At 34.5% G+C, this 27,661-nt stretch overlaps 1 protein-coding gene across 1 annotated transcript; it reads right to left on the bottom strand.

Annotated features, from left to right (window-relative positions):
* Positions 1-102: 102 nt before the first annotated feature.
* On the bottom strand, positions 103-27,661 carry LOC148284800 (dnaJ homolog subfamily C member 11-like). Its single transcript, XM_088234554.1, has 13 exons — positions 27,501-27,661; positions 26,823-26,994; positions 25,514-25,595; positions 23,048-23,161; positions 19,819-19,946; positions 18,676-18,867; positions 16,626-16,833; positions 13,364-13,480; positions 11,391-11,582; positions 9,976-10,109; positions 3,995-4,128; positions 2,628-2,757; positions 103-854 (listed from the first exon to the last, which is right to left on the bottom strand). Exons 1-13 carry the CDS (start codon positions 27,570-27,572, stop codon positions 832-834), a joined length of 1,698 nt encoding a protein of 565 aa, XP_088090680.1. The 5' UTR covers positions 27,573-27,661; the 3' UTR covers positions 103-831.

The following is a 27,661-nucleotide window of genomic DNA, read 5'->3' on the forward strand; positions in this document are numbered from 1 at the left end:
CGCCAGCCTTTGCTGATGCGCCTAAATCTCGTGTGCTGCTTTTTGTCTGCGTTCTTCCTTCTAAAAAGTAGCATTACCGAAAATCCAGTAAAAAGAAATAAATGGGTAGAAAATAAAATTATAATTTAAGAAAAGGATATCATTGGGATCCACAAAAAAACATTGTAAACATTAAAAAACAATGCAAAAAAAAAAGATACCTTAAATTTTTAAGTACATGCATTCTCGTCAAATGCAGCTCCGGTAAATGATGACTAAAACATTTATGCTCCTAACCTTTTCTCTACTTAAGAGATAAAGGATTTTAGAGCTATAAATATGCCCAAGCCAAAGCTTGTCATTTTCCAAAAAAATGCATGTAAATCGGCCCCCAGTAGTTATTATTTCTATTGAGGACACAGATACAAGCATTGCCATTTACATATATTGATTTTGATGAGTTCGAGTTTACATCATTCTGGAATTAAGACTTTAGGACGCAAGACAAATATGTCAAAACACATTAAACAAAGGTTTTTTTAAAATGAGATATTCAAATTTAAAAAATTACAAAAACAAAGAACTTTAAAGATAAATTTTCATATAAAGGAACAATTATCTATGGACTTCATGTACATATGCAACAAATGGCCATACATTTAGTGATTTTTTTTCGGTAAGTAAATATTCTTTAACTTGCCGATTATGTAACTAAAAATATCATTTCATACTGATAATCAATTTTAAATTTCAGTAATATGTATAATGTAATAATGTTTATAATTAATATCAGACCACCAACTGTTTGAGCCTGTAGCGTTATTACTTGAAAAAATTGGTATTCCTTGTGCCTCATTTATCAGCAACTCGATGCTCTGAAAAAAGAAAATTAAATAATCAAGAAAAACATTATTCCATGAAATGTCTCATATTAGCATACAATAGCGCCATTCCCCAGATAGGTAGACAGAGAGGACATAATGTATTAAAAACATATTTATGTCTATGCCTACTTCACATGCATGATTTTTATTATTCCAACCCAAGAGACATATCCACATTCAAGTATGTGTCAAACTTGACAAATCATTAAACTTCTTAGATTTTCACGGCCGTTAAGATGCACAATAAGTTTTTCTGGGTTATTATGCCGTGTGTCGTTCGTACTCTCTACCGACGTTTCGGATCGCGTTACAGCGTCCATCATCAGGGTTGATGTGTGACAAATCATTTTTGTTGACAAATCATTTTTGAAGTCTTCCCGTTTTTTATAACTAGCAAATTTGATAATGTGCTGTTCCTCTATCAACACAGCACAAACTATGACTTGCATGCACCAATGTCCCGATTGTGTTGTATTGTAAACTCGAGGCAAGATTTGGACTTTTTTTTGTAAGTCTTTATAAATTTAAATATCTTTAAAGATCTTGTCTTGAGGTAGTAATTTTTATTTTTTTTGTCCTATATGTTGGCAGTGTCTTAATCAATGTCACCATAGGATGCCGCTCGCGGTTAATGGTACGTTTTTTGGTGTCAGCATAGGATGACGCTCGCATGGAATAGGTTAATGTGTAGTACTTATTTTTAAAAAAGTTCTGTCCATTTTTCCGTGAATTGTTAAAACTGACTCACTTTTAGATTCAAACCCAGCTCTACAACAATTTGATTCCTACTTTCTAGCATTGTTAATTTATAACTATGTACATAATTGAAACCGACCCCAAAATTTAAATATTTAAGTAAATCATTAGAAAGCATTTTTTCTAAGTGTCTATGTGCTTCAAAACTCTGTATTTTTATCATATGTAGAAAATTATAACTAGGTATCTAATGTTTTATTCCAATAAATAATTATTCTATTAATGTAAAAGTAAAAGGTGAAATTCCGAATCAATTTGGATCAATGTTACTAACACAGTGATCAAATCAACGTAACACTTACATTCCACTTTATCGTTAGAATAATGCTAAATAAAAATGTGCTAACGAGTGCTTGAAACAGTAAAGAATTTAAATCAATAAGACGGAGTTTTTCGCGCTCTTAGTCGATGTTTAGGATTACATCGCAGCGTCCATCAACTTTGATGATGGAACCTGAAATGCCATCCAAAATGCAGCAATTAGTGTAATCGACACCCGGCATAATAACCCAGAAAAACTTAATTTATTAGTGTGAATGAGTAAAATCCTACAAAAGGTTTTTATTCTTCACTACTACAATTTGGCAAATGGGAAAAGCGAGCTGAGGGGGACGGCACATCCAGCTCCTCCCTTCCCACTCATGGTTTCTCCCTTGCAAAAGTAAACATCTGTTTTTTTTTAAACATGTTTTTGAGTTGTGAAACACTTCTAAATTTCTTTTTCATATGCCAAATGTCTTTTGCTTATAATAGTCATCGTGGTTTCCGATGTGACAGGGTTCAATTTACACACTGCATTGAAATACTATTTAAGTGGCTAACTATGCATGAATAAATATAAATGTATTTTTTTTAACATCAAAAACATTATTTTAGATTTATTTATTTGAAAATTATTAATTTAATTTTAATTATATAAAAATTGGTAATTTCATTTTAATTATTTGAATAAATAATTAGTTTTCATATGTATAAATAAATATGAATATTAAACTACTTTTCACTTACTTTGCTTTGGTAATGATAATGTCTCAGTATCATCTATTGTACATAGGTATATTTGATCACGATAGGTATACTGGATTGTCAGGTGCTTTTGTTCTCCAAGACAGATATCAAAGAATCCAGGTAATTGTGACTGAAAAGGAAAACACAGTTTAAATCAAATTAACAAACAAATAAGAAATATGGGTTTATAGTGTAAATCTTGGATTCTATTCTTATCTTATCAGCACTGGAATTTACATCAAAAACACAAAATGCAGCATGATACCGAGGATGCAGCGGTGAACCTGTCTTGGACACCTAAACCCGAGTTACCTCTTCTTTCGACTTTATTTGACGGAACTGAGGGGCGCTGGATCGACGTGGGAGGAGGCGAGAGTGCTGGCTGGCAATAGGGTCTCTTAGAGGAATCTGGTGATGTCCACATGCTCCATTTAGGAGCGGATGTGGAAAAAAGAAGATGTTACCAAACCTAGAGTTGATTTTTTGTGGGAAAAGGGATGACCGGGGCAGCTGATTAGAAAGATTTGTATTTGGTTATTAAAGAGTCAGTAAAAATGAACACATGTACGGTTAAGGTTCTCTTCTCCAGGGAGATATTAACACATAAGGGAGAATTTTAAGATTTATGTTGACAACCTGATATTATTTATTATTATTATTGGTTATAGGCAGGCAGCCTTTGTACATGCGCCTATTTCTCGTGTACTTCTTTTTGTCCAAGTTCTTCCTTCAAAAGAGCATCCAAACGGTTTTTGAACTGGCTGTCCGAAATGGGATGGACAACTAGGCTTGGCAATTTATTCCAGTCTGGAACTACCGTGCTGGAAAGGGAGCTTTTCTTGGGATTGGGGTGGAATTGGGGCAGATGAAGCTTCCGGTTATGACCCCTAAGTTCGTATTGGAATTTAATTGATCTCATGCAGGGGGCAATCGTAGTAATTATCGAGTATGACTTGATAGTATCTATCTAGTCCCCTCTCTTCCGTCGTTCTTCCAATGATGCAAGTCCTAGGGCTTTTAATCTACCGTGGTAAGGCATCCTTTTGAGGAATTTGGGGATTTTTGTAACACATCTTTGGAGTTTTTCCAGTAGCTTGATGTCTTTAGTGAAGTAGGGACTCCATACTTGATATCCATACTTCAATAAAGGTCTTACATAAGTATTGTGTATTTTAAGAAATATCTGGAGTATTATTTTCGAATGCCTTTTTAATTGAGTAAATTATTGACTTGGCTTTTTTGGCAATAGATGTGATGTGAGTTTCACATTTTCAATCCATAAAAGGAACGTACTATAAACATAATGTAATTTAGATGTTGTAGAACTTTTCAGTCCCTAAATAAAACAAAATACAAAGAGGACATACCTTAGATAATCCTTGTAGTGATAGTTTGGAAGATTTGACTAGACATTGTAAAGGAATAGTAACATCAATCACTTCGACATGGCGTGGGCTGGAGTTGCCATTATCTTCTTCATCTATTAAATGATGCTGAGAATCTAAAATTAGAAAACTAATTTTATTTTAATATTCTATAAATAATATTTGTGTAAGACAGCCATCGTAACAGTGTTTGCAGATGTAAACTTAGAAAAAGCGATGTCGTTATCTGGCGGACGTGACGGCTTATCTGACAAAAATATGCGCTAAAATGCAATCTGTCGGTAAAATTTCAAATGAGTTTTGTAGATTGCTCAAAAAATCGGTTTCCATAAATGCAACCGGTAAGAGGAAAAGACCAAAAAACATAATTCTATAGAGAAACAATTCATTGTTTCTCTATAGAACTAAGATTATCAATGGAATGTACAAGTTTGGGTAGAAATAAGTAGGAGTGTGATTGCTTTGTTTTATATCAAAGTGTCAAACAATGACGTAGGCATGATAGGTTGATAAATGACTCACACGTTGGGTCTAATATTAAGCGATAGGGCCTTTGAAATACTTTTGCATAGGATCGACCTATTTGTGATATATTTTCAAATGCAGTTTAACCAGTTTAAGGAAATCCCTCATTTTGAGTTATTTCCCTACAGACACATGCTGTGCTGAGGAGTGAAGCAGGGATGTGTTATGTCACCATGGCTGTTCAACGTGTATATCGATAACTGCATGAAAGAACTGAAAGGCTTAAGAATGGGAGCAAAAATGGGTGATTTAAAAGTCAATTGTCTTTTGTATGCTAACGATGCTGTACTCCTTGCTAATAACAAAGAGGAACTGCAATTCTTGGTAACAAAGGTCTACGATGTATGCAAGAGAAGCGATTTGCTGATGAATGTCGATAAATCGAATGTGATGGTTTTTGAAAGAAATGAAAGTATGACTAAATGTGAAATCACTGTGAATGGAGTTAAACTAAAACAAGTAGAGGAATTTGTGTATCTGGGAAGTATGTTCACTAGGGATGGAATGACTGAGAAAGATATTGAAAGGAGGGTGAGTGCCGGGAACAGAGTGAACGGTGCACTTAAATCGACCTTGGCAAATAAATGCTTGTCACAAGAGGCAAAATTGGCAGTTCACAACGGAGTCCTGGTCCCGTCCCTGATGTATGGGAGCAAAGTATGGACTTGGAAAAACAGGGATGAAAGTAGGCTGAATGCTGTCGAAATGCGATCTCTCAGGCGAATGTGTGGTAAAACTATGTACGATAGATGCACAAATGTTGAGATCCGTACATTATGTAAGGCTGAAACAAGCATTATCGACGAAATCAAGAAAGGAGCTCTGCGCTGGTTTGGACATGTAGACAAATGAATGGACAGCGAGAGAACGGCTAAGAATATTTACAATGCGAATGTTGATGGATGCAGAAATAGAGGAAGACCGAGAAAGACATGGCATGACCAAATCCAACAAATACTTAAAGATGGACATGTCAAAAGTCGGAATAATCGGCGCGCGTGCATGAGAAGATGTATGAATGTAGAGGAAGCAAGATCTGTATGCAAAGATAAAGTGTTGTGGCGTTCTATCCTCTCTGCCTACTCTTACGGGGAAACGGCGTGATGGTTTGTTTGTTTGTTTGTTCCCTACAGAACTAGGGTATCGATATTATGGTAACATTTATCCTACTTTTATGTATAAGCACAAGTAAAAAAATATTGGAGTTTTACCTACCATTAAAACTCTTATTATTATGTTTCTATTGATTTCTGGAGTCCATATTATGGGAGAGAAGCGTTAATTTTCTTTCCCGATGTCTGTGGTTTCGTATTGTCTATTCCTGGGTCAATGTCTTAATCTATGGTCGCTCTGTCCGTTTCCGCCAATTTGGTATCCCGGTCATCCATGGATTTTGTTTTTTCATAAAGCTCATAATGCACCAGGTAAGTGTTACACTTACCTGGACTCCAGAAATCAATATAAACATAATAAGAGTTTTAATGGTAGGTAAAACTCCAATATTATGTGTTCTGAATTGATTTCTGGAGTCCAAATTATGAGAGATCTGTCTGTTATCTCCTGGTGACCGGGTGACGCCTTTATTCTATATTAACCGGTTGAAACAGGCTTGCTAGAGAGGAATCTTTTGAGACTGAATGATTTAGCAACTCTCTTTGATAATATTTTCTGAAGGTATTTTCAGTTTTCCAGTTTCCTCTCTCTAATAAATTATCAATTGGGTAGTTTTCTAACCAATTTAGGGATGTGACCACTGAACGTGTACTGCCGGGAGTAGCTTCCACTCCAGCCATTTTCAGTGTGGTCTTTATCCATCCTCCTATAATGGTTCTTGTAGCAGCTTTTACGGGGCCCCTAGTGCTTATAAACAGGCTTTTGAGGTTATCTACTTCCGATCTCTGATCCTTTGACAATTCTACTAGTTTTCTTATCCAAAAGACCGGGTTTATGTTAGGTTCCGGTGATTCTAAAAGTTTCCAGCTGGATTACTGGTGTGACCGGGTGTCTGTCATTGATCCGAAAGACGGATGTAGGATAATGGAAGTACCTTCGTCCTGCAGGTTCCCTTCCGAGATATTTAGTAACGTCAAGTCGTGTACTCTCCGTCCTGATGAGAGCAGTAATAGTGTTGCCACTCTACACGAGATCTCGTATAGGGAGTTTAATTTAGGACTATTTTTGCATAGCCAGTCTTTTACAATCTGTGGATTCCAGATTGGAGATTTTGGAAGAGTAGATTTTGCCATGGCTATCGCTTTCAGGGTATGTTTTACCAAAAAAATTGAACTAAGACTTTCTTCAGCTGTTGGGTTACAGAACGTTGCTATTGCTGACTTATGCACTAGTATACTATTATATGACAATTTCTCCTCAATAAACAACTGTGCCAAGTACCTGGCCACCTGGTTTGCAGAAGGTTTGTTAGTTATGAAATTGTTCTTTGATGCCCAGCGGCACCACCTGTCCCAAGCTGGCTTATGAGTATTTAGTGTCGAAGTTCGCCATCCTGATAGAAGTAAATTCTTCTCTTCTGGATTCCATCTGTTCAAAACGCTGTCCCACCCCCAATTTTCTATACTTCTATTACCAGTTCTTGGATTTTGGGTGGAGGTTTGCTGGTTGATGTGTCGATTAGTACAGATTTCAAGTTGGCTATTTTCAATGGCGGTGCTAATGGTCGGCGTATTAAGTCTGGTCGCCAGAACGCCCTCGGCCACCTCGGGACTGCAAGGAGAAAGGTTCCGGTTGCCTTGTTCAGGTGTGCTAGGATTCGTGGTATTAAGTTCGGCGGGGGAAAAATCCAGGCAAGATTGTAATCCCAACACTGACTGAAAGCGTTCTGAACAATTGCGCACGATTCTGTGCAATCTCTTGAAACATATGTTGAAGTCACGTGTGCGGTTTTGGAAGCGAACAGGTCTATATCGGGTTGTCCGAAGTGATTGAAAATTAGTTCGGTGGCTGCTGGTAAAAGGTGTTATTCCGGAGGTGTTTTTCTGAAGAATGTCCTCAGAAACCCTTTGGTATGCGGAGTCGGGAGCAAACTAAAATTTGACCTTATCAAATAAAGTCTTTTTGTTAAGAGCCGTGCTCTCGTCGGCGGCCCAATTCACCAGTGCTTGGAGCCCTGACTGAAACTCCTCTTTCTGTATGAGGAGGGCGTGCGATAGAGCAGCAAGACTTTTCAAGTGAAGCTTGAGTAGAAGAGCTGACATCGCAGCGTCTGAGCTCGTCGTTGACTTTGAGTTCAACAAACGACGGTTTTGCCAGAAATTTCTTCCGAACCTCCGCATATCGCACGCCGGCCCAGTTTTCACTGTCGAAGTGTTGGAGCTTTTCCAATGCTCGAATCCTGATTGGATGGACCGGTTCCTTGACTGTCGTGCTGGGTTCCTGGAAATCCAGCTGCAGCTCTTCTTGAGCATCCACGTGTTCCTCTAGTCCGGGAGGTTGTTGGAGAAAATCTTCATCCTCTTGCAGTTCCCACTCTACGGGAGAAGTATCACCTGGCGCTGCGACATTGGTGCCGGTTTGACTTTGGAATACAGTGTCAGTCAGAATTCCAATCTGTTGGACTAGATAGTCTATTCTCGGGTCCATCGACACTTTTAGCCGCTCTTGCTGTCGCGGCTCGGGAGACTGTGTCTGACGTTGAAGGAACGGGCGATTTGAGAGATCTTTTTCGAGATTCGCTGCATCGAGAGGGTCCAGCTACCGGCGATAATGAGTGAGGTTGAACATTTTCTGCATCACTCATTGTTAACTCAAAAAGTCTGCAGATTTATTTAAAAAGTCGAATAAACTTAGTACTGAAGACTAAAGAGGTCGAAGTATTCAAAATGACGACCGATGTTTACCGACAATTAAGACGAAAATAAAATTTACATGAAATACATATTTCAAAATTTGACTCGAAGCACCAAATTCTTAGTAAATGAGTTATCCATCACATAAATAGAACAATTATCCGTCACACTTAAAATATTCACTCGTGCGATGTTAGTAAACACACAACGGGTGATTTTCAAGATGGCGTCGTTTGTTTACGACGGTGAAAAATAATATTTTTTAAGTAAATAAGCGACAATGCCGGGTAGATGAAGATCTTTTGTACACGTATTTTAAAGTTTTATAGTAAGACAGGAACTTCAAGCGTCAACACTTAACAATATTACACTCTCACAATGTTTTTTAAACGATAGCCGTGCTTGTTAAAATGGTGTTTTGTAAACAAACCTTAAAACACGATGATTACTGATCGTTATACGTGAGAATGCGGAATTTTCGTAATTTAAATTAAATAATATAACCGTCCTTAAAAGTTTTTATCGGTGTTAACGCTGTTTTTCCCAGGAATATATGACATTTTTTCGAAATGATCGGACAAAATCAACGAACGTCTTGATACGTTGGGAAAATGACGTTTTAGGAAAAAACAAAATCCATGGATGACCGGGATACCAAATTGGCGGAAAGGGACAGAGCGACCATAGATTAAGACATTGACCCAGGAATAGACGATACGAAACCACAGACTACGGGAAAGAAACTGAACGCTTCTCTTATAATATGGACTCCAGAAATCAATTCGGAACACATAATAATATATTATTTTTATGATTGACATGCGACTTTAAAAGAAAAATATTATATTTTTGTAAAAATAGGTTAGGATTCCTGAGAAATAATATTATGAAAGATAATATTTTGAAATATAAAAACAATACTATGCCAGATGCTAAGCTTTTTTTCTTGAAGCAAATAAAGTTTTTTCTATTATTCGTAAGTTGATTGTTATTTACATTTAAGTACATATTTCAAATGTTGTCTTAATACTTCTCCCCAAATTGTGTTTTTACCAGGCTTTTTATTGTCTTTGCTCTTCATATTAATTAAAGCATAATGATTTTTTCGCAATCATAGCATTCATTTTGACAGATTAGACGGGTAAAAATTTTCACTACACGAGAATAACCCTTCGAAGACTGTTCGCATCGCTATGATAGCTGTCCTGCAAATGGCGGCACTGATGTTTAACATTCCGCTCACAATCAACGCTCTCTAAGAAACCAGCGCTCATTGATTTGTACAGACAACGTACAAATCAATGAGCGCAATGAGGACGTCATCCGCCGCCACATGGCAGCTGTTAGACGACAGCAACGCTCTCCTAGGATCATAACTTAAGAAAGAATCGGGATGTTTTTAAAACTGAATGTTAACTAGTTGTTATACATATTTAACAATGCAAAAGATAGAAAAAAGAGAAATGTTGAAATAAAAAATCACTAAGTGAGAACATTGTATTGTTGCCTATTAGAGGCTGATAGGTTTCCACTACGTTTCGTCAAATACTTTCTAGTCATCACCCCTTTTGACATGTAGATACATTTTATGAGGGACTAAAATTATGAAGATAAAACAAAACAACACATTACCCGCAGGAAGTTTTCCATATAGTGCCCGCACAATTATCAAGCCTTTGGATTTTTCTTCTTCAGTTTTAATACGATGATTCATTTCCTGCATCAGTTCAATTGATTTCAAAGCTTCCTGGTGCATTTCTTTGATTCTGTTGGAAAAATACATAGAATTATGTGAAAATAAAAAATATCTTCTTATATTTAAGGCTTGATCCTTTTAACAGATTGAAAACATTCATTGCATCATTAACACGCAGAACTTCTAATTTAATTTACGGGATGAAATAATAATGCACACAAAAACAATTAGTGTTTAGGAAGTTATCATTGATTTTCTAAAGTAATAGGTGTCTCAAAAACCTACTTGCATTTTTAATAATTTTTGTTGTGTCAAACATGGAACGCGGATATTTTGCAGATGTCGTCAGCAAAGTTTGAGGTTTAAAACTTTAAACGTTTAAAACGGTTTAAAAATGTCACACATTTTTCAGTCATCATTATGCATTATCTCGAGCCGATATGGAGAATTTAATTAATTTAAAACTGTTAGCTCCGCTCCGTTCAAGATGTAAGAGCAGATGGCCGTTTTTGTACGGGTCGATCGTTTGAAAACATTTCGGCAGTTAGAAAAAGTGTATACGAACTCCCATCCACCTCGATTTGTCATCGTTGTCAACAATTAAACGTCTCCAGAAGCAAAAGCCTGCACATGCACACTTACAAGATTCAATTAACACGTCAACAACATCTAAAGCCAACAGACCATGCTTAGCGCCAAACATTCGTCATTTGGATAATGGAGCATCAACAAGTCGATGGTGATTTTTACAAAAAAACATCTTTAGTGATGAGGCGCACTTCTAACTTGGTGGGTACGTCAATAAACAGAACTGTCAAATTTGAGGGGCTGAAAACCGACGAGTGATCCATAAAAGTCTATGCACCCACCGCGTGTGACCATGTGGTGTATATTTTGGACTGGAGGAATCATTGGCCGGTATTTTTTTGAGAATGCACCTGGCAATGCAGTTACAGTCAATGGTCTTCGTTATCGTGACATGTTAACTAACTTTTTGTGGCCTGAGTTAAATGAAATTGACGTTGATGACATTTTGTTCAACAAGTTTTTTGTTCCATACTGCGGCAAAAATAATGCAGTTATTGCAGACGTTATTTCACAGCAGGGAGAAGTTAACTGGCCACCGAGATTGTGTGATCTGACACATCTGGACTTTTTTCTTTGGGGGTTTCTAAATTGAAAAGTGTGTGCAAATAAACCACAGATACTCCGGAGCTCAAAACGGAAATTCAACGAGTTTTATGAAATTCATCCATAATTATGTCAAAATAAAATAATAATGTGATTAAAAAATAATTTCTTCTAAAATGTTGATATCAAGTTAACCTACATACATAATTGATTGCCATACCTTGCTTTGTTAGTCTCTCTTATTTTTTCAATTTCACGCAATTCTTTTTCGCGATTTATTGGATCAATAATGACCGTCTTAATAATTAGGCACAACAATGAAGGAATAATTGTAGCATAAAATATTGGCGATAATAAAACATCTTCGCAAATATGTATAGGGCATATGAAGGTTTGGGATCCACGGGTTAATCTGAAATTCAAAAAAAGACAATGTTAGTACTAAATAATGTTTTTAAACATACTAATTAAATACATCAATTTGTATAAAGGATAAATTTTTTTTTTTTTAAATTTTGACTATGAAAAAATGCATAAGATGTCATTTTTAAATTTTAGAGAAAGTATTATTTCAGGGGCAATCGGTGATATTTATTAACAGCATAATATATACTTATAATAGAATCTTCTGTTTTCAATTTATTTATGTTTTTCTTTATTTCACATAAAAGTTTTTCTTTTCTAAAGGGCTTTTTCTGTTCCTAATAAGTAATAATTATTCTTAAGGGTTCTTCAATAAGAGCGAGTAGATGTTGAAATGAAATAAAACAATTTGTGTGTGAGGTATTAACAAATTATTTTTTTTATTTGAAAGGCCCATGTGCCAGTAAGTGTCAAATATGACATCGTTTAAATGCCTGCCTCGGCTTCTTACGGTGGCACAGATCCGAGTGGTCCAATTTTCAATGACTCTTCCGCGTAGATCCGGCTGAACTTGAGCGATGGCCTGTGTTATGTTCACCTTTAGGGCATCAGTTGACTGTGGGTTATTTCCATAGACCTGTAACTTCAAGAAACCCCACGAGAAAAAGTCTAGCGGGGTCAAATCGCATGACCTTGGTGGCTAATTCAGATCACCCCTGCGAGAGATAACCTTACCCTCAAATCGTTCATGCAGAATGTCAATTGTGGCGTTTGCTGTTTGGCACATAGTGTTGTCCTGCTGAAACCACATTCTAGGTCCATATGGTTAAATTTGGGCCATAAGAAATTGGTTATCATCGTTCTGTAGCGCTTGCCGTTGACAGTGACCGCCTCACCGACGTTGTTTTCGAAAAAGTACGGACCAATGGTGCTGCCGGCCCAAAATCCACCTCAAACGATAACTTTTTGAGGATGCATTATCACATGGTGAACCTCGCGTGGTGTCGTCCCATATACGGCTATTTTGCTTGTTAACACAGCCATTTATCGAAAAGTGCACCTCTTCGTTAAAAATTATTTTTTGGCAAAAATTGGGGTCGTCTACCAAACGATTCAAAGACCAGTCAGTGAACAAACGGCATTTTCTATTGTCATTTGAGCTCCTGGGTCAGTTGGATCTTGTACGGGTGTAGGCCTAAGTACCGACGCAATATTTGAAGACGACCAAGTTGAAGTCTGTGAAAGGCCGAGTTCTTGTGCACGGCGAGGAATCGACTACCTCGGGTTCTGCTGTACACTTTCACGGACAGCGGCGATGTTCTCGGCGGATCTTGCGTTTCTTGAACGTACGGGTGTTGGCTGATTGATTACCGAACCAGTTGTCTCAAATTTGGTCACCAAACGTTGAAGAGTTGACTGTGAAGGGCCACCACGTCTACCGTAAAATGGGCGCAGTGCGCGCAACGCTTGCACTAACGAACACTAATTTTGATAATGAAATTTCATCATTTGAATGTGCTGTTCAATTGTGTAACTTGCCATGGTGATTTGGCATAAGTAACTGAATAACAAAAAATATTTGACAGATGTCAAAACAAAATGGCCACCACAGGCCGTCAAAATCTACCCGCGCCAATTGAAAAACCCTATATATGAACACCTCAGTGGGCATAACCCGTGTCGAGGCATTCATTTACATTATTTTTATATTGTGTTCTAGTACATAATAAATAAATAAAATAAATACAAAGTATGTCTATCATCTATGCATAAAGCTTTTCGATAAAATCATTTTACTTTCACATACCTGTACTTAAAAAGGAAACTTACTTGAGTTTTAGAATAACGCCAGTGGGTATACCCAAAGAAACAGCTCCAGATAAGTTACTGTGTTCTGAAATTCTTTTCTCAGCCCCATATTCAACTAAATATCCAAAAGTTCCAATTCTGAAATGAAATACTTTGTATACAATACTTTCATTTGTGGTTTTAAAAATGTAAGAAATACCGCAGTTACAAAATGAGCAACAATTGAAAATCCATTAGACCTGAGGAATAAGGCAAGAGTCAGACTTACACAGAAAGTCACAGAAACTGGCAACATATATGCTTGTTGATGTATTTTCTTACTAAAACTAACTGTATGCCAAAACAGGTTTGTTAGGCTCTACCATAGAAGTTTGTTGAAGTGCAAACATATGTACATATATATGGATATTATTTTGATCGCTTAATAGACAATTTATTTTATATAAGGTCAGGTGGGGCAAGAGAAACAAAAGATCATCTATTAAAATCTATAGAATTAAGGGCCTATTTGCTCAGTCGGTCAAACAGAGAGATGGGTTGTTCCAGAATCAAAACAAAGATTTATAACTATCGTTTTTTTTTTTTTTAAAGAGGAATAATTTTTGACAGTACTTTTGTTTTACACTCTTGCTCTGAATTAGAACGAATGTCCCTTTTCTTGCTCATTTGAATTATTTGAGGTACAAATTTCATTGGCGGTAACTCTAGTTATTTGTATTAAAGGAGATGATATCTATATTACTATATAAAGAGATAACCTGCCATGACACTCTTACCCCACCTGACCTTGAGTAATATTCAAAGCAAATAAGGATAACAGGACAGAATGTGCTCAAAAAAGTCTGCATTTAATCATTCAAAGAACAAACAATCCTTAATTATTTATTTGTAACTAAAATTGGAATCGTGTATCTTTTAAAAGATCATTTATTAGTACTAGATGGATAAAAAAGTTTGTAATAATCTAAGAGATGGCGTTAGTATGCACTAATGTGAACCAATCATAAAAAGCATGAAATTTCAGCCATTTTTCTCTAAGCATTTACAAGTTACAGTAGTGAGAAGCAACCAACCTCTATTCTTTTTTTAATGGAAAAATCTGCATTTCGAGTTTTGAGTAAACATTATTATTTACGCAAGATAACGATAACTGAGACCAAAGCCAAGCTAGATAAGAATTATTCAGACTCTGCACAGTCGATAAAGATGAGTCAAAAGTGGTTTTTGTTGTGGCCGTGCAAGCACCGATGGCGCTGAACGATCTGGTCGCCGAAAAGATAAAAGTCATGATATTATGTTGAACAATCCTAAAGTATTTGCCTTGAAGTGTTTCACTTATTCTAAACATTTTTTATCCACCTAGTACATGTAAACTTTTGCTGTACATCATTTTATTTCTAGAATCATTATATCATTAGTATCTAATATATGAGGCAATTAAAACCAGAGATTCTAATGTGACTTTGAACAATTCGCAGTTATATTGCGTTAAAATAGTTTGAAAATGATGTATAATATGATTCTTATGTAAAATGACTAATAATGACTATAATAGTTGATATTTATTATGACACAATAATTAGTTAATTAATGGCAGTTATAGTCATTAATTTAATATTAAATACACAAATTTAAATATTAAATAACGATAAACCCCATAGATAAAAAGGCAAGGCTCAGTTTCAGAAAAGATTAGTTAAAAATAAAATCGCAGACATGGGCGCATGATACATAAAAAACATTTGTTTTTACAATCATTTGCAAATGAAGTTCGTGAGAAAAACATCCAAATGATACACAATTATTAACTGCATCACCAAAAAAATACATATGAAGATAGTTTATATATCAGACTGTGCATAGGGCACCGCAATGATACACCAAACGCAGCGCATCTCGATTATCTGTTACATGAAGGTAAAGTGATCAGTCTTATGCATCAAGCGCATGTTCCAGGGAAAAAAAAATACTGCAATGTAAAAACACCTTCAAAACAAATATTTCATGTCGAACTTGCTAGGAATCGACTCCTGGATGGAATGTTATCGCAAGCATATGAGAAGGTTACAGCTCTATTAACATAAAAAAATATATCATCATATTTCAAGTACACTAACAAAACAACATACAAGGTTTAAATTTAAGGATATACAATTTATCGCACATTCCATAAAATAGTCTTAACAAAAAATAATATTTCCAGGAGAGCCTAACAACTAAAATAACATGTCTTAAAACCATGTTTTTTCACTGAGTACTTTTGGTTTTTAAAGATTACTGTTTAAAAACTTTCTTTTTTTTGTTAATGCTGATCGGCACATACTGATGAAACTATTCAATTATTTTAATTACAATTTTCAATAAAAAATCAAATTAAAAGACAATATATCTGTGTTTGAATCCCGACCAACATATTGCACCATTTATTTCACCATAAATATAATACATACGCTGTTCAATATTTTCCCAAGGCATGTTGATTTTAGGAACTAAAAAAGACATTTCTTGGGAGTCAGTACATTTGTAAAGAGAACTTTCAAGCGAAAATAGGGAAATATCACATACTACGAATACCAATAAAAATATGTGAAACGGATTTAGAAAAATTAATTGTATTTTCAAAATCAATGTGGTATTGTAGAGAAATGTTTTCATGTTTGGCCTTGACAATTGTGACGATGTTCAATTTAAATATAATACACAATGGCCACAAAGTTCAAAATTTAACTGAATCATGACATATTAGGGGTGTGTGGTCAATGCAATGAGCTGTTTTTGCAGGAATTCAAAATTGTAAATTTAAAAGTATTTTTTATGCCACTAATAAGTAGATTTTTTTTTCACTCAACAGTATTTCATAGACCCCCATTAATTTAAAACTGTAAAAAAAAAAGTGATATTTCAATATTATTAAATCTTTCAGCTCTTTCATACAGTCATTGATGTATACATTGAACAACCACGGTGGCATTACACATCCGTTTGACTTCTTTAGGAATGCCATACCACAATGTGAATGACCATTTACCCTCGAACATGCTGTGCTGTCCTTATACAGTTATAGAACTTACATAGACGATATACTTGTATAAGTGGTCCAATATTTTCCCAGGGAATGTTGGTTTTAGAAACTAAAACAGACATTTCTTGGAATCAGTTTAGGGGTCAGCACATTCATAGAGGGTACTTTCAGGCGACAATTCTTTAGAAAATTATGCTACAAGTGATTAAATGAAGTAACTGATAGTTTAATAAACACAATTATATTTAATAAATCACATACTTGAGACAGACTCGTAGTTTTAGTTCTCCTTGTAGCATTTTCCTAGTGTAGCAAGCAGTTACGTAGGAATGTGGAACGCCAAACTGAAGAGATAAATTTCCATGGTAATTTTCAGTGTCCCTGACCAAGGAGGTGGTCATTGAAGAGTTCGCCCCTCCGCGGTAAGTGAGGTAACCCACTGAACTGCCATCCAGCTGCATCGCCATAGCTTTTGGAAAATTACAATTAAAAATATATCATACATGGAAAAGGAATATGTTTATCGACAATATATTTGATACGCCGGATTCCGGTTTTCCACAGTTTCAAAACATTGAATGTATCGCCCGAATATTGTTTCTTGATGGAATAATATTTCTTTTGGCAACACCTATCTATTCTACTCAAATACATCAAGAAGAAAGAAACTTGCCCTTAGTAGCATTCAGCAAATTTTTGTGTCTCCACATATTATGTTAAATATTATGAATAAATGTAAAATTCCTCTTGAAAACTGGAAGGACTATTAAGTAAAATGTGTTGAGGAATCTGTAAAAGCAGCAAAAGGGAAGATGTAATGCAGATGTAATTTTTTTTTTTTTTAACTGTGTCGAAACCCCAGTTTTAGTCGTCTTTTGGATATAAATGCGACAAGCAAATCTTGGTGTATATGTTCTGTCAAATAAATACCAGGACAGAGTAATTTAAAAGGCCCGTGTAAATGATTTTTTAGATGATTTTTTTTTTGCTAAGTTGGCACAACTATACTCTACATCAATGCTTTGTTTGGTTGTACTCAAGTGCGTACTTGGATTGGATTTTGGACCTCGGATAATTTGGACCCTTGGCTACTTTCCCGGAACACACCCGCCGTTCCCGGCGACAGAGCGATACCGGCCTAGCAAGCCGGCTGCCTGCTTCAGGATTGCGGCCGCCAAAGCTACCTACTAGCGACCCCGCAAGGGATCTGTCTCAACAAATGTCAACGAACAACCCCCCCGTATTCTCTTCACTTGGCTCCCTGCGACTTTTTTATATTTCCTAAACTTAAATTACCGCTTCGTGGAACTTGTTTTGACTTGGCTAAAGACAGAATAAATATTCACAGAGGGAACTCAAGGCGATTCAGGAGTATGCCTACAGAATGTGCATGGATGACTAAATTGTTCATTGGAAAAAACGTATCACTTCAGAAGGAGCCTATTTTGAGGGATATTAAATTAATTTGGAAGAATAATTGATTTGTTGTTAAAATTTTAGTTTTCCCCTTTAAATTCGTAGTATTACAGGAGTAATTATTTTGCCATTTTGTGGTGTTATAATGAACTTTTTGATAACAAAAATATAAATAAAAAACATTACAACACATGTGTAAAAATAGTTAAATGTAAAAGTTTTTTAATTGACATCGACCCTCTAACAAATGATGACAAGAAAAATACGAAATCTGACATTGGCCCTTCTGGACCCAAGCCACAGATATATGGATGCATATGGCTGACATTTAATTTTTACAATTTTTTAATTTCTACATATTAACTTTTTGTAATGGAATTTCAGTAATGCTTAAATAATTTGAACTGACATTTGATACATTTTTGAAAAGCGGATTCTTACACAAAATGCACCACTGTTGGTAAGTAGAGCAGAGTTTGACATTTGCAAAAAGAATTCTATATTTGAAAATGAATTATTTACATTTTTGGAATTTAACCATAAACAAGTACCTAGGAACCTACTTAAATTCAATATTTGAAAATGAATTATTTAAACTTTTAAAATTCAATCATAAACCATATTTTTTACGTTTATCCGAAAGGTTTTTACACGCTTTAATTAGGACTGAATACAATAATTGATATCAATCTTTTGATTGTGTTCATTTAATACATAAGTATGTAATAGCACAAGTATGTAATAGCAATAGCAGAGCATTGCGGATTCAGCTTGTCATATATAAACCAACCAAAAACAAGGTCATAAACTATGTTACTATCTAGACTTCTATATTCCCATCTCAAAAATGTTCTTGCAAGGGACATTTAGGTTTACTATAAATCTGGATCTTTACTTGAAACAAAACTTGGCCTTATTCCTCTGCTTGAAAACTGCAGTACCCCAGCTCCAGTTAAGAATATCGACTTGGTCATGGTACGGAACGCTTTGAGGCTAACCACGGGTCCATTGCCAACTCCAACTTCTAGTTCTCCCCAGCCCTTCTCTGATGTTACACGGCGGCTGGCGACATTTATTGAACCTGAACCTGTAAAAAAAAGTAACATGAAAAATGTGTTTGTATGTGTGACGTAACAAGTCTTTTCCGGTCTTCATTATTCATATTTTGGACATAATACACACGCTTGAAACCATCTTAGTTCCTTTAAATTGTTTCAATAGTTAAGACTTAAAATATCTGGTTAATAGAATTAATGGTTTTCACCAGAAAACTTCTTTTTTTAAAGTTTTGTCGTCACCAGATAAGAATATGGTAACACTGTGTGAACGTAGGCATTCTTATCTGGTGATGATTGTATTTTGAGTGGGTTTTTACACATGCTAACTTTGAAATTAAACTTTAGAAGATTAAGTTATTTAAGTTTGAAAAATGACATAGAACTGCATTTTAACATGTTTTCTCAAATTTCGTGATTTAAAGGGTTTTATCAGTATACCAATGAAGTGGTGCTAGCGTAACTGCCAAACTTTACACCACCCTAAAAGTAAAATTAGAATGTACTTATTCATCTTTTACATTTTTAACAGGATTTTGTGATAAAAAGTAGCAGATGTAAAACAATTGGAAATACAAATGAAAAGCAGCAACAAAGGCAAGAAGTGCTTGCTTGAACATGATTTTTCTCATTTCCAGGGTGTAGATAAGCATACTGTGGTATATGGGATCCCTCAATAGCTATCGATGTCTATAACTTCTCAAACTGTCAAAACTCAAATAAACAGGTTTAATAGAGTATCGGCAGAACTTATCTTAAATAATACCTTCAGTGTGACGTTAAACATCATCAAAATGCGTGAAAAATCGTGCTTCATAATCTTCAGATTGTAATCACCCCACTGAAGCACAAAACTGTTGCATTTATGTATTTAACAAATGACCGAAATACGCCGCTTTTTAAGTACCAATGCAGTGCCTATACATCATTGGGATTGGCATTGGATAAGGGAATGATGATGACATAATAAAATTATAAGTTACCTGTGCCATTTTGTGCCAATATATTACATGAAAGTGTTACAGTATCCTTAGACGTTAGAGGTGCTTCAACAGAATGTGAAACATTGATGCTTGATACTTCGATGGATGGAAATCTGCTATCTTCAATGCTAAAAAAAAACACATTAATTTCATAGTACATAATTCCAAAAATTAAAAATGTAGGAGTTTTGTCTGCCATTAAAACTCTTATTATGTATCTATTGCAATGGTGGGAATAATCGAATTAAAATAATCGAAATACTCGATTATTTAAAAGATCGAGACATTTCAAAATGCTTACAATAAATCGAGTTCACTCGTACAAATCGGAAAAATAATCCAGATATCTCGAGTGAGTTCATTCGAAATGGTTTTCTGAGACAATCGAGATATGAATTCGGACTTTACATTTCGAGACAATCGAAACATTAATTCGGAATGGATTTCAAGACAATCGAGATATGAATTTAGACTTTATTTATTTATTTATTTATTTTTTGCACCACAACAGGCCAAGATGCCCAATAACTGTGGTGAATTACATCACAGAACACCCAGGCTTGAGAAAAATCACATTTTTTTATTTTTTGTGTTCTCACCGGGAATCGAACCCGGAACCTTCCATGCGTGAGTCAAGCGCCTTGACCATTACACCACGGAGGCCGCCATTTCTTTACATTTCGAGACAATCGAAACATTAATTCGGAATGGATTTCAAGACAATCGAGATATGAATTTAGACTTTACATTTCGAGACAATCGAAACATTAATTCGGAATGGATTTCGAGACAATTGAAATATGAATTCAGACTTTACATTTCGAGACAATCGAAACATTAATTCGGAATGGATTTCGAGACAATCGAGATATGAATTCAGACTTTACATTTTGAGAGGTTTTTCGAGACAATCGAAACATGAATTCGGAATAGTTTCTCGAGAAATTAATACGAAAAGTTTATTCGGATTAAGTTAATATTTCGACATAGAATGATTTGAAGGCGCTTTTTGGTAAATGCATTTGATGAGTTCTGTCTGATATGACATTTCGAAAGCAATGGTAATTAATATTAATAATTTTTCAGAAGTGTAAAATATCATTTGTGTTCAATAAAATTCAAGTTGGTATGTAATGTTAAATAAATTGTTGCTATGGGTTCGTATCTATATGTATAAAAATTACTCGCCGTGTTGTGTCTCGCAAAAACTCGAAAATGGCTTGACAGATTTACGTGCGGTTTTTTGCAAAATTTTCTAATTCGCGTACTCAAGGTTGACAATTATTAGTTATTAATAACATCCTCAATATATTAAATGGAAAAAAAATTAGAAGCGTATACATGTTTTCATAGATTTTCCAGGGTTGCATTCGAATGAAATTCATATTGCAAAAAATTTGGAGTGTTATTTTTTTGTAAATTAAAAAAGTTTGTATTTCAATGTTTACAAACATAAATTATTTTCAATGGATACTGAATTGATTAATTTCCCAAGATTTCACAAGCACTGCAATTGAAGTGTATGAGGTTCTTCTACAAGCATTTCGTCACAACTTTCCAATTTACTGGATGAATCACTTCACCGTTACCGTTCGAGGACTAAGTCTCACATTTATTTCGCTCTTTTTTAAAAGAAAATATATTAGGAGAAAATAATTAGTAAATTTATTGAAACTTGTTCATATGAGTCATAATATGTTTTATTTATATTCTTAAATTCAGTGTCGAGGGTAAATCCCCAGACACCACATTTTACTATCGCTTGATTTAAAAAAATTTCCTTCTGTTCTGAAAATACTGGCTAAAATGCTTTTAAGGATGTTTAACTTTTTATTATCCATTGTATAGGGTTCCAAAACATATTTTGCAATGGTTGGAAGCAGCCTGAATATTTATAAGAACTTTTTCTAGTATTTGAGTAAATCGTTTTTTGTAGGACCTGTCTCAAAATTTTTATTGATAACTTCGAATCGTGTCGCTTGCAAAACACAGATGTCAAAAAAATTTATCAATTTCAGTTCATTTTAGAAAACTTCTTATTATTCGTTAAAAAAAATATACGCAAACAATCGTATTAATAGACACTCAATGATACACAAAATTTATTTTATCATCAAATAAATATTTTGAAAACCAACACTTTAGTCTATCGCAGAGTTAAAAAAAAAACAGCTTCACAGTTCCACTTCTAATTTTTTGGAATCTTACTTGAAACAAAGTTATATAAAATTTGCATTTAAAGCGTATTTGGTATTACAATATATAGAAGAAAAAAAACCGCTAAAATTGTCAGAAGTTTCCAAGTTATTGAGAAAAATATGGACGGTATATTTGCTGATAGAAGTCACCTTACGATTCAAATGTCGCCCCATTCTACTATTGGCGTCAAGGAGGAGAGGGGGAAAAAAGCATAGACAAAAATACGGGTCGTTTTAATTTCTATAAATGGCATTATCAACATTAAAATAAATGCATGGATCGTGGTGTGTGTTAGGTTGATTGGTATGATTTAATTCAAAACAAACCTAATAAAATGGCTTTTCTGAGACATTGAATATTGTAAACAAAAAACTTACGGAGAAACGGCGTGATGGTTTTGTTTTGTTTGTTTTTTATATCAACTATTGTATTTAGTCCAGATTAGATATGTACGGATAAATTATGATTATTGTATTTCAATTTATATAAATTATGATGAGAGAATTTCGATAAAAATGTATTCGAACATTGTTTTCCTGTCACTGTCTTGCAGATGCCTCCCCGATACTGTGAGAAAAAGACAACTGCATTTCAGACCTTTTGTTAGAATAGACAAAATTGACGTTTTATTGTCCCGTTTTCTAAACCTCAAAACTGAACCGATTTTGTTCCTTTTTTAGACAAAGTATAAGAATAAAATTTTCTGTATCGGCATGTTTCTCCTAACTTTTTTTTTACTTAATAAATTAAAAATTTTATGAGCTATAAACCTTCTCATGGCAAAGATGTACATTTATCTGAAAACCGCACGTTAATCGGTCCTATAGTTATCAAGTCCATCGAGGAAAACCATTCGAACATTGCCTTTTATATATATAGAATAGATAACATTTTCGTTACATAGTTTTAATTATTTTTGTGGAATTTCAGCTTCCCTGCTGATGAAAGTGCAAATAATGTTCGTAATGAAAATGATAATAAGAATATGCTTTTACTTTTTTTTTTAAAGGTATTACAAACTAAAACTTACTCATATTCATCATCATATTGACTAAATAATTCCGTAGCATTTATTGAAACCGTAGTTGTCCCTCTTGGGTTTGTACTGCGCTGTAAATTACGCTCTTCTCTTTCGCGTGCCAATCTAAAAAAAAATAAAAAAAGTTAGGAGCATAACAATGAAAGGAGTATGAATAAGAAGTGTTTTAAAAAAACTGTAAGGAACCACTGAGCACCATGTTGGCTCTCTGCCTAGAGATCTATCATAAGAGTTATGGCAAAACTAGACTGAAAATGAGAAAGTTCGGTGGTTTTGTTATATTTTTTTACTTGCCAATAGACCATCAAACTAAACCAGTTTTTTATTTATATTTATGGATTGTATAAACATTGATATGATTCGATAAACTTCTGTAATTACTCGTCGTAATGAGTAGTGCTGGTTGAGAAAAAAAATGGCTACCCGAAAACCGTAAATCTATCACAACACAACAACGCAGTAATTGTTTGGTTGATGTAGTAGTTCATTTGTATGAATTTTTTCATATATTTTTGAGAAACTTCGAGGTACAATTGAATGCTGTAATTTTTACCACATGCAAGAAAACATTTTTTATATCCGATTTCCTGTAGCACTGAACTCTTGCATTAGCTACTCAAAAAACTAAATCCGCTATTTAAAATTATTTGGATGTAATTTTAAATGTTGAAACATTTATAATATAGAAAGTGAATGTAAGTGCCGAAGCGAAAACTTCTATGACATTGTTAATTATTTCAAGTAATATAATATATATTCTACTAGGTGGATAAACAATTTTGGAATAAGTGAAAAAAGAATACATCTTTTGGGCTAAATTCAGTTATGTTTTTCAACATTCCTTTTAAGTCGATACACCGAGTCCAACGATTTTCTAACTTTTTTATTCCATCTGAAAAGTAATCCTTCGGAAACTCTTTAAAATAGGGCTCAGTTTCAGCTACGAGTTCCTCAATTGAGTAAAATCGCTTACCGGTGAGCCATCTCTTCAGGTTCAGAAACAGGTAAAAGTCGCTGGGGGCCAGGTCTGGCGAATACGGTGGCTGAGGAACCTGTTTCAAACACGATTTTGTACAATTTTGCTTGCGCAATTAACCATGAATGAGCAGGCACATTGTCGTGATGAAAGATATTTTTTTTTCTTCTTCAAAGGTGGCAGTTTTTCAGCAATTTCAATTTTCAAACGACCCAATAATGATGAATAATATGTGCCAGTTATGGATTTAGTTTTTTCAAGATAGTCAATGAATATGACTTCATGTGCATCCCAAAATACGGAGGCCATAACCTTTCCTTTTATTATTTCCATAACTATTGCCCGCAGTACTTTCATCTCCGACGTTCCGAGTCGATCTTTTCTTCTAACCATATCTGCCCTCGTCTCTAATGCATATGTCATGATTGGTCTGACACACGTTTTGTATATCCAGACCTCGCTTTCAATCCGCAGGTGTTTATTTTGCCACACAATATTTCTCAAGCATCCAGATATTGCGTAGGATTTACAAGTTTGTTCCCTCACTTCTATACGAGTATGGGTCGCTGTGGTTCGAGATTTCAACATCTAAATACTTAAAAGACATGACCTGTTCCACTGTCTTATCATCTATCATCAGTTTGCATTTCTTAGGGCGCTTAGATATTGTTAAGCTTTTTATTTTACTGACTGAGATACACATGTTGAATTTCTGCAAAGCTAGATGAAACTTGTGGAACATACGTTGTAAATCATCTTCTGATTCCGCCACTACGGTTGCATCACAACCTCATCTCCCATTTGTAATCTAGTCCTAGATTTGCCTTTGATTTAATTTTGCATCTTAATTTAAATGTTTTTTGCATCAACAATGCAACACGCAATCAGCATTGCCTTTGAATAGAATCTTTTGATAGCAGCGTTACCAACACACATCAGGTGAAATACGGTAACGGTAGGTAAAAAATAGTAGATCATCAGCGGAGGGTGGTAGAAAGACATTTAGGTCCTTTTTGCCAAAAAAATTAATTGGTTTCCTTTTTTCAAATTTGGATTTGAAATTTTTACATATTTCGGCTATTGGAATATCAATAATATTCTTATTACTTGTTACATTATCAAAACTAAGAAGATTTCCATGAAAATCAGTAGAAAATCGTAGTGTTGGCATCACTATTTGACAGTTGTGAGGGAGTCGAAAAAAGTCGAAAAAGTCGGAGAGAAAATGGCAAAATTGGAAAACATAATTCCATAGAAAACAGAATTATATAATTTTGGAACTCCATTAACCTTGATAACTTTTAACTTTGGTAAAAATTGGCATCAAATATAACTGAACTTTTAAATTACTTTTACTAATGGTCATTAATCAAAGTAATATGTAACTTTTACCACTGATCAAACATGTACATCATCATCACCATCACCATTCATCCTCCTGATCAGACACAACCAAAATAAAATACTTAGAACCAACTAACCTCTCATATTCTTCCCGAATTTCCATTGGCGTTTTAGTTCTCTGGACAATCTCCCAGCCCTCGGTTTCTAAACCCTTAGTTCCTATGGAATTATTCAATCAAATTTAGAAAAGAACATCATTACCTACGAGAATCCACATGAAAATAATGAATTTATGAAGAATGTTCAGTAAAATATAATACCATATTTCCTCGAGTATAAGATACTTGTTTTTTTCTTATTCTCGTGTCTCTAAATTCAGGGTGCGTCTTATAATCTATGGCATTTTACGATTGCTTTAATTTTTGTCTAAATACAACTTGAAAAAAAAAATAAAAATCCTACATGATCAGGAAAACAGGCATAAAGCCCACAAGTTCCCAATACAGAAGATAAAGTATTTATGGAAAGTATAGCAATACAATATAGTTGGCTACAAACACAAATTAACCCATAATGACAGTTAACAATTTATTTTAAATGACTGTCTTGATTCCTCAAATATATCCAACCCCCATCCACTAGGAATAAATGAATAAACGTTTATTGAATTATTGGTAGGAGTGAGTGGTAACCCATATTGAATTTAAATATTGGCAGAAAAATTATATTATTTTATTGGTAATTCATCCTACAAAGGATGATTTCTGAAAAAGAAAAAAAAACTTGGTGCAGAAAAAAACATTTTCCTAGTTAAGTTTGGTGCGTCTACGGATGAATGTATTATTTTATGCAGGTAAATTATGTCATAATTTACGCTGGTTTTGCCAATTTGTCCTTAATTACCGTTAAAAATGTCAGCAAGAACACCACATTATATATGTAATGCTTCAATGAAAGCAAAAGTTCTCATGTATGCAGAAGAGCACGGAAACAGTTGCAGGACTCGTTCAATGACATTTTGTGAGAATAGGCAGACAGTGACTTGTCAAAAGTGATGCAGAAAAATCCGGACACTGAATTTGAAGAAATTTCAGACTCTGATGGTGATAATATATAAATATTATGCATATTTTCAAATCCCTTTCTTATGATTGTACGATCTTGTCTGTTTATAGCAAAGCCTCTATTTAAAACAGCATTTTTTTTCATCTCTAAAAATAAGGGTTCATTTTATAATCGAGAAATTACGGCGTTTTCATTAATCCATTGAAATAAACTGCATATTACATAATACATTATTTAAGGTGATAATATTAGGAATTTTACAAGCTGATTTACAACTGTCTCTTAATTTGGTTCAGTATATGATTCAATGAGTTAATTTTTTTTAAAATTCAATTTAAATTGGATTAATTTGAGTAATATTTACAAAATATCTTTACTCACCGAGAGAATCGTAAATTGCTCTTTTATGGGCATCAGTTAAGACTTCATAAGCTTTTTTTGTCTTGTTAAATATAATCTCAGCCCATTTCTTTCTCGTTGGGTCCAAATGTTTATCTGGGTGATATATGAGCGAAAGTCTTCTATACGCATTGTTGATTTCTTCATTTGATGCCTTAGAGCAAAATTATACATGTATATATTGTATTTAATTCGTTAACTCTGTGGTTTATAAAACTTACATTTAGCTTGTCGTCGTTTTAGTTCGTTTTGATCCAACAGACCAAAACACAAATCAGCAGAAACAGAGCTTTCAAGATTTTTTTACGAAATAGGCATAACCACAACTTAAGGCTTTCTCAGAACTCCTCTACACTGAACCCAATTTCGTTAAATATGGTTTGTTGGACAAAAACTAACTAAAGCGACGTTGTGTAATCTGACATAAACATTATGAAATAAAAATAAATACGTGTGCATACATTGCAAAATAAAACCGTTGTAGCTGTATCGCATAAACAACTGTATTTAAGCACAATACATTGAACTTTTAAAAGAAAATATACTTAAAGAAACACGCCGATAGTGAAGGAAGGTTACATTCATACATTCCGAAAAAAACACATAACAAATAACACGAACACCGTAAATATATTTTAAAAGCCTTAAGTGTATACTTACTGTTCGTGATACATTGAGAAAAGCGTAATAATCCTCTTCTATTAATAATTGGTCTAATTCATCACCCATCATGATCTCTTTTCGCCGGAGCCAACCACAGATTACTAGAGAACTCGCAAGAAAACCAGAGAAGAAGACAGCCGCAGAGCCGCAACCAGACG

This window comes from Micrasema longulum, unplaced genomic scaffold (genome assembly GCF_059751315.1).
Source record: "Micrasema longulum isolate JH-2025_06_02 unplaced genomic scaffold, ASM5975131v1 h1tg000087l, whole genome shotgun sequence".
NCBI lineage: Eukaryota > Metazoa > Arthropoda > Insecta > Trichoptera > Brachycentridae > Micrasema > Micrasema longulum.

Coding starts and splice junctions, on each gene's coding strand:
- LOC148284800 (XM_088234554.1), bottom strand. CDS start 27,572: ATGATGGGTGATGAATTAGACCAATTATTAATAGAAGAGGATTATTAC. Junction 26,995..27,500: donor TTCTCAATGTATCACGAACA/GTAAGTATACAC, acceptor TTTTGCTCTAAG/GCATCAAATGAAGAAATCAA. Junction 10,110..11,390: donor AGAGAGACTAACAAAGCAAG/GTATGGCAATCA, acceptor TTTTTCCAACAG/AATCAAAGAAATGCACCAGG.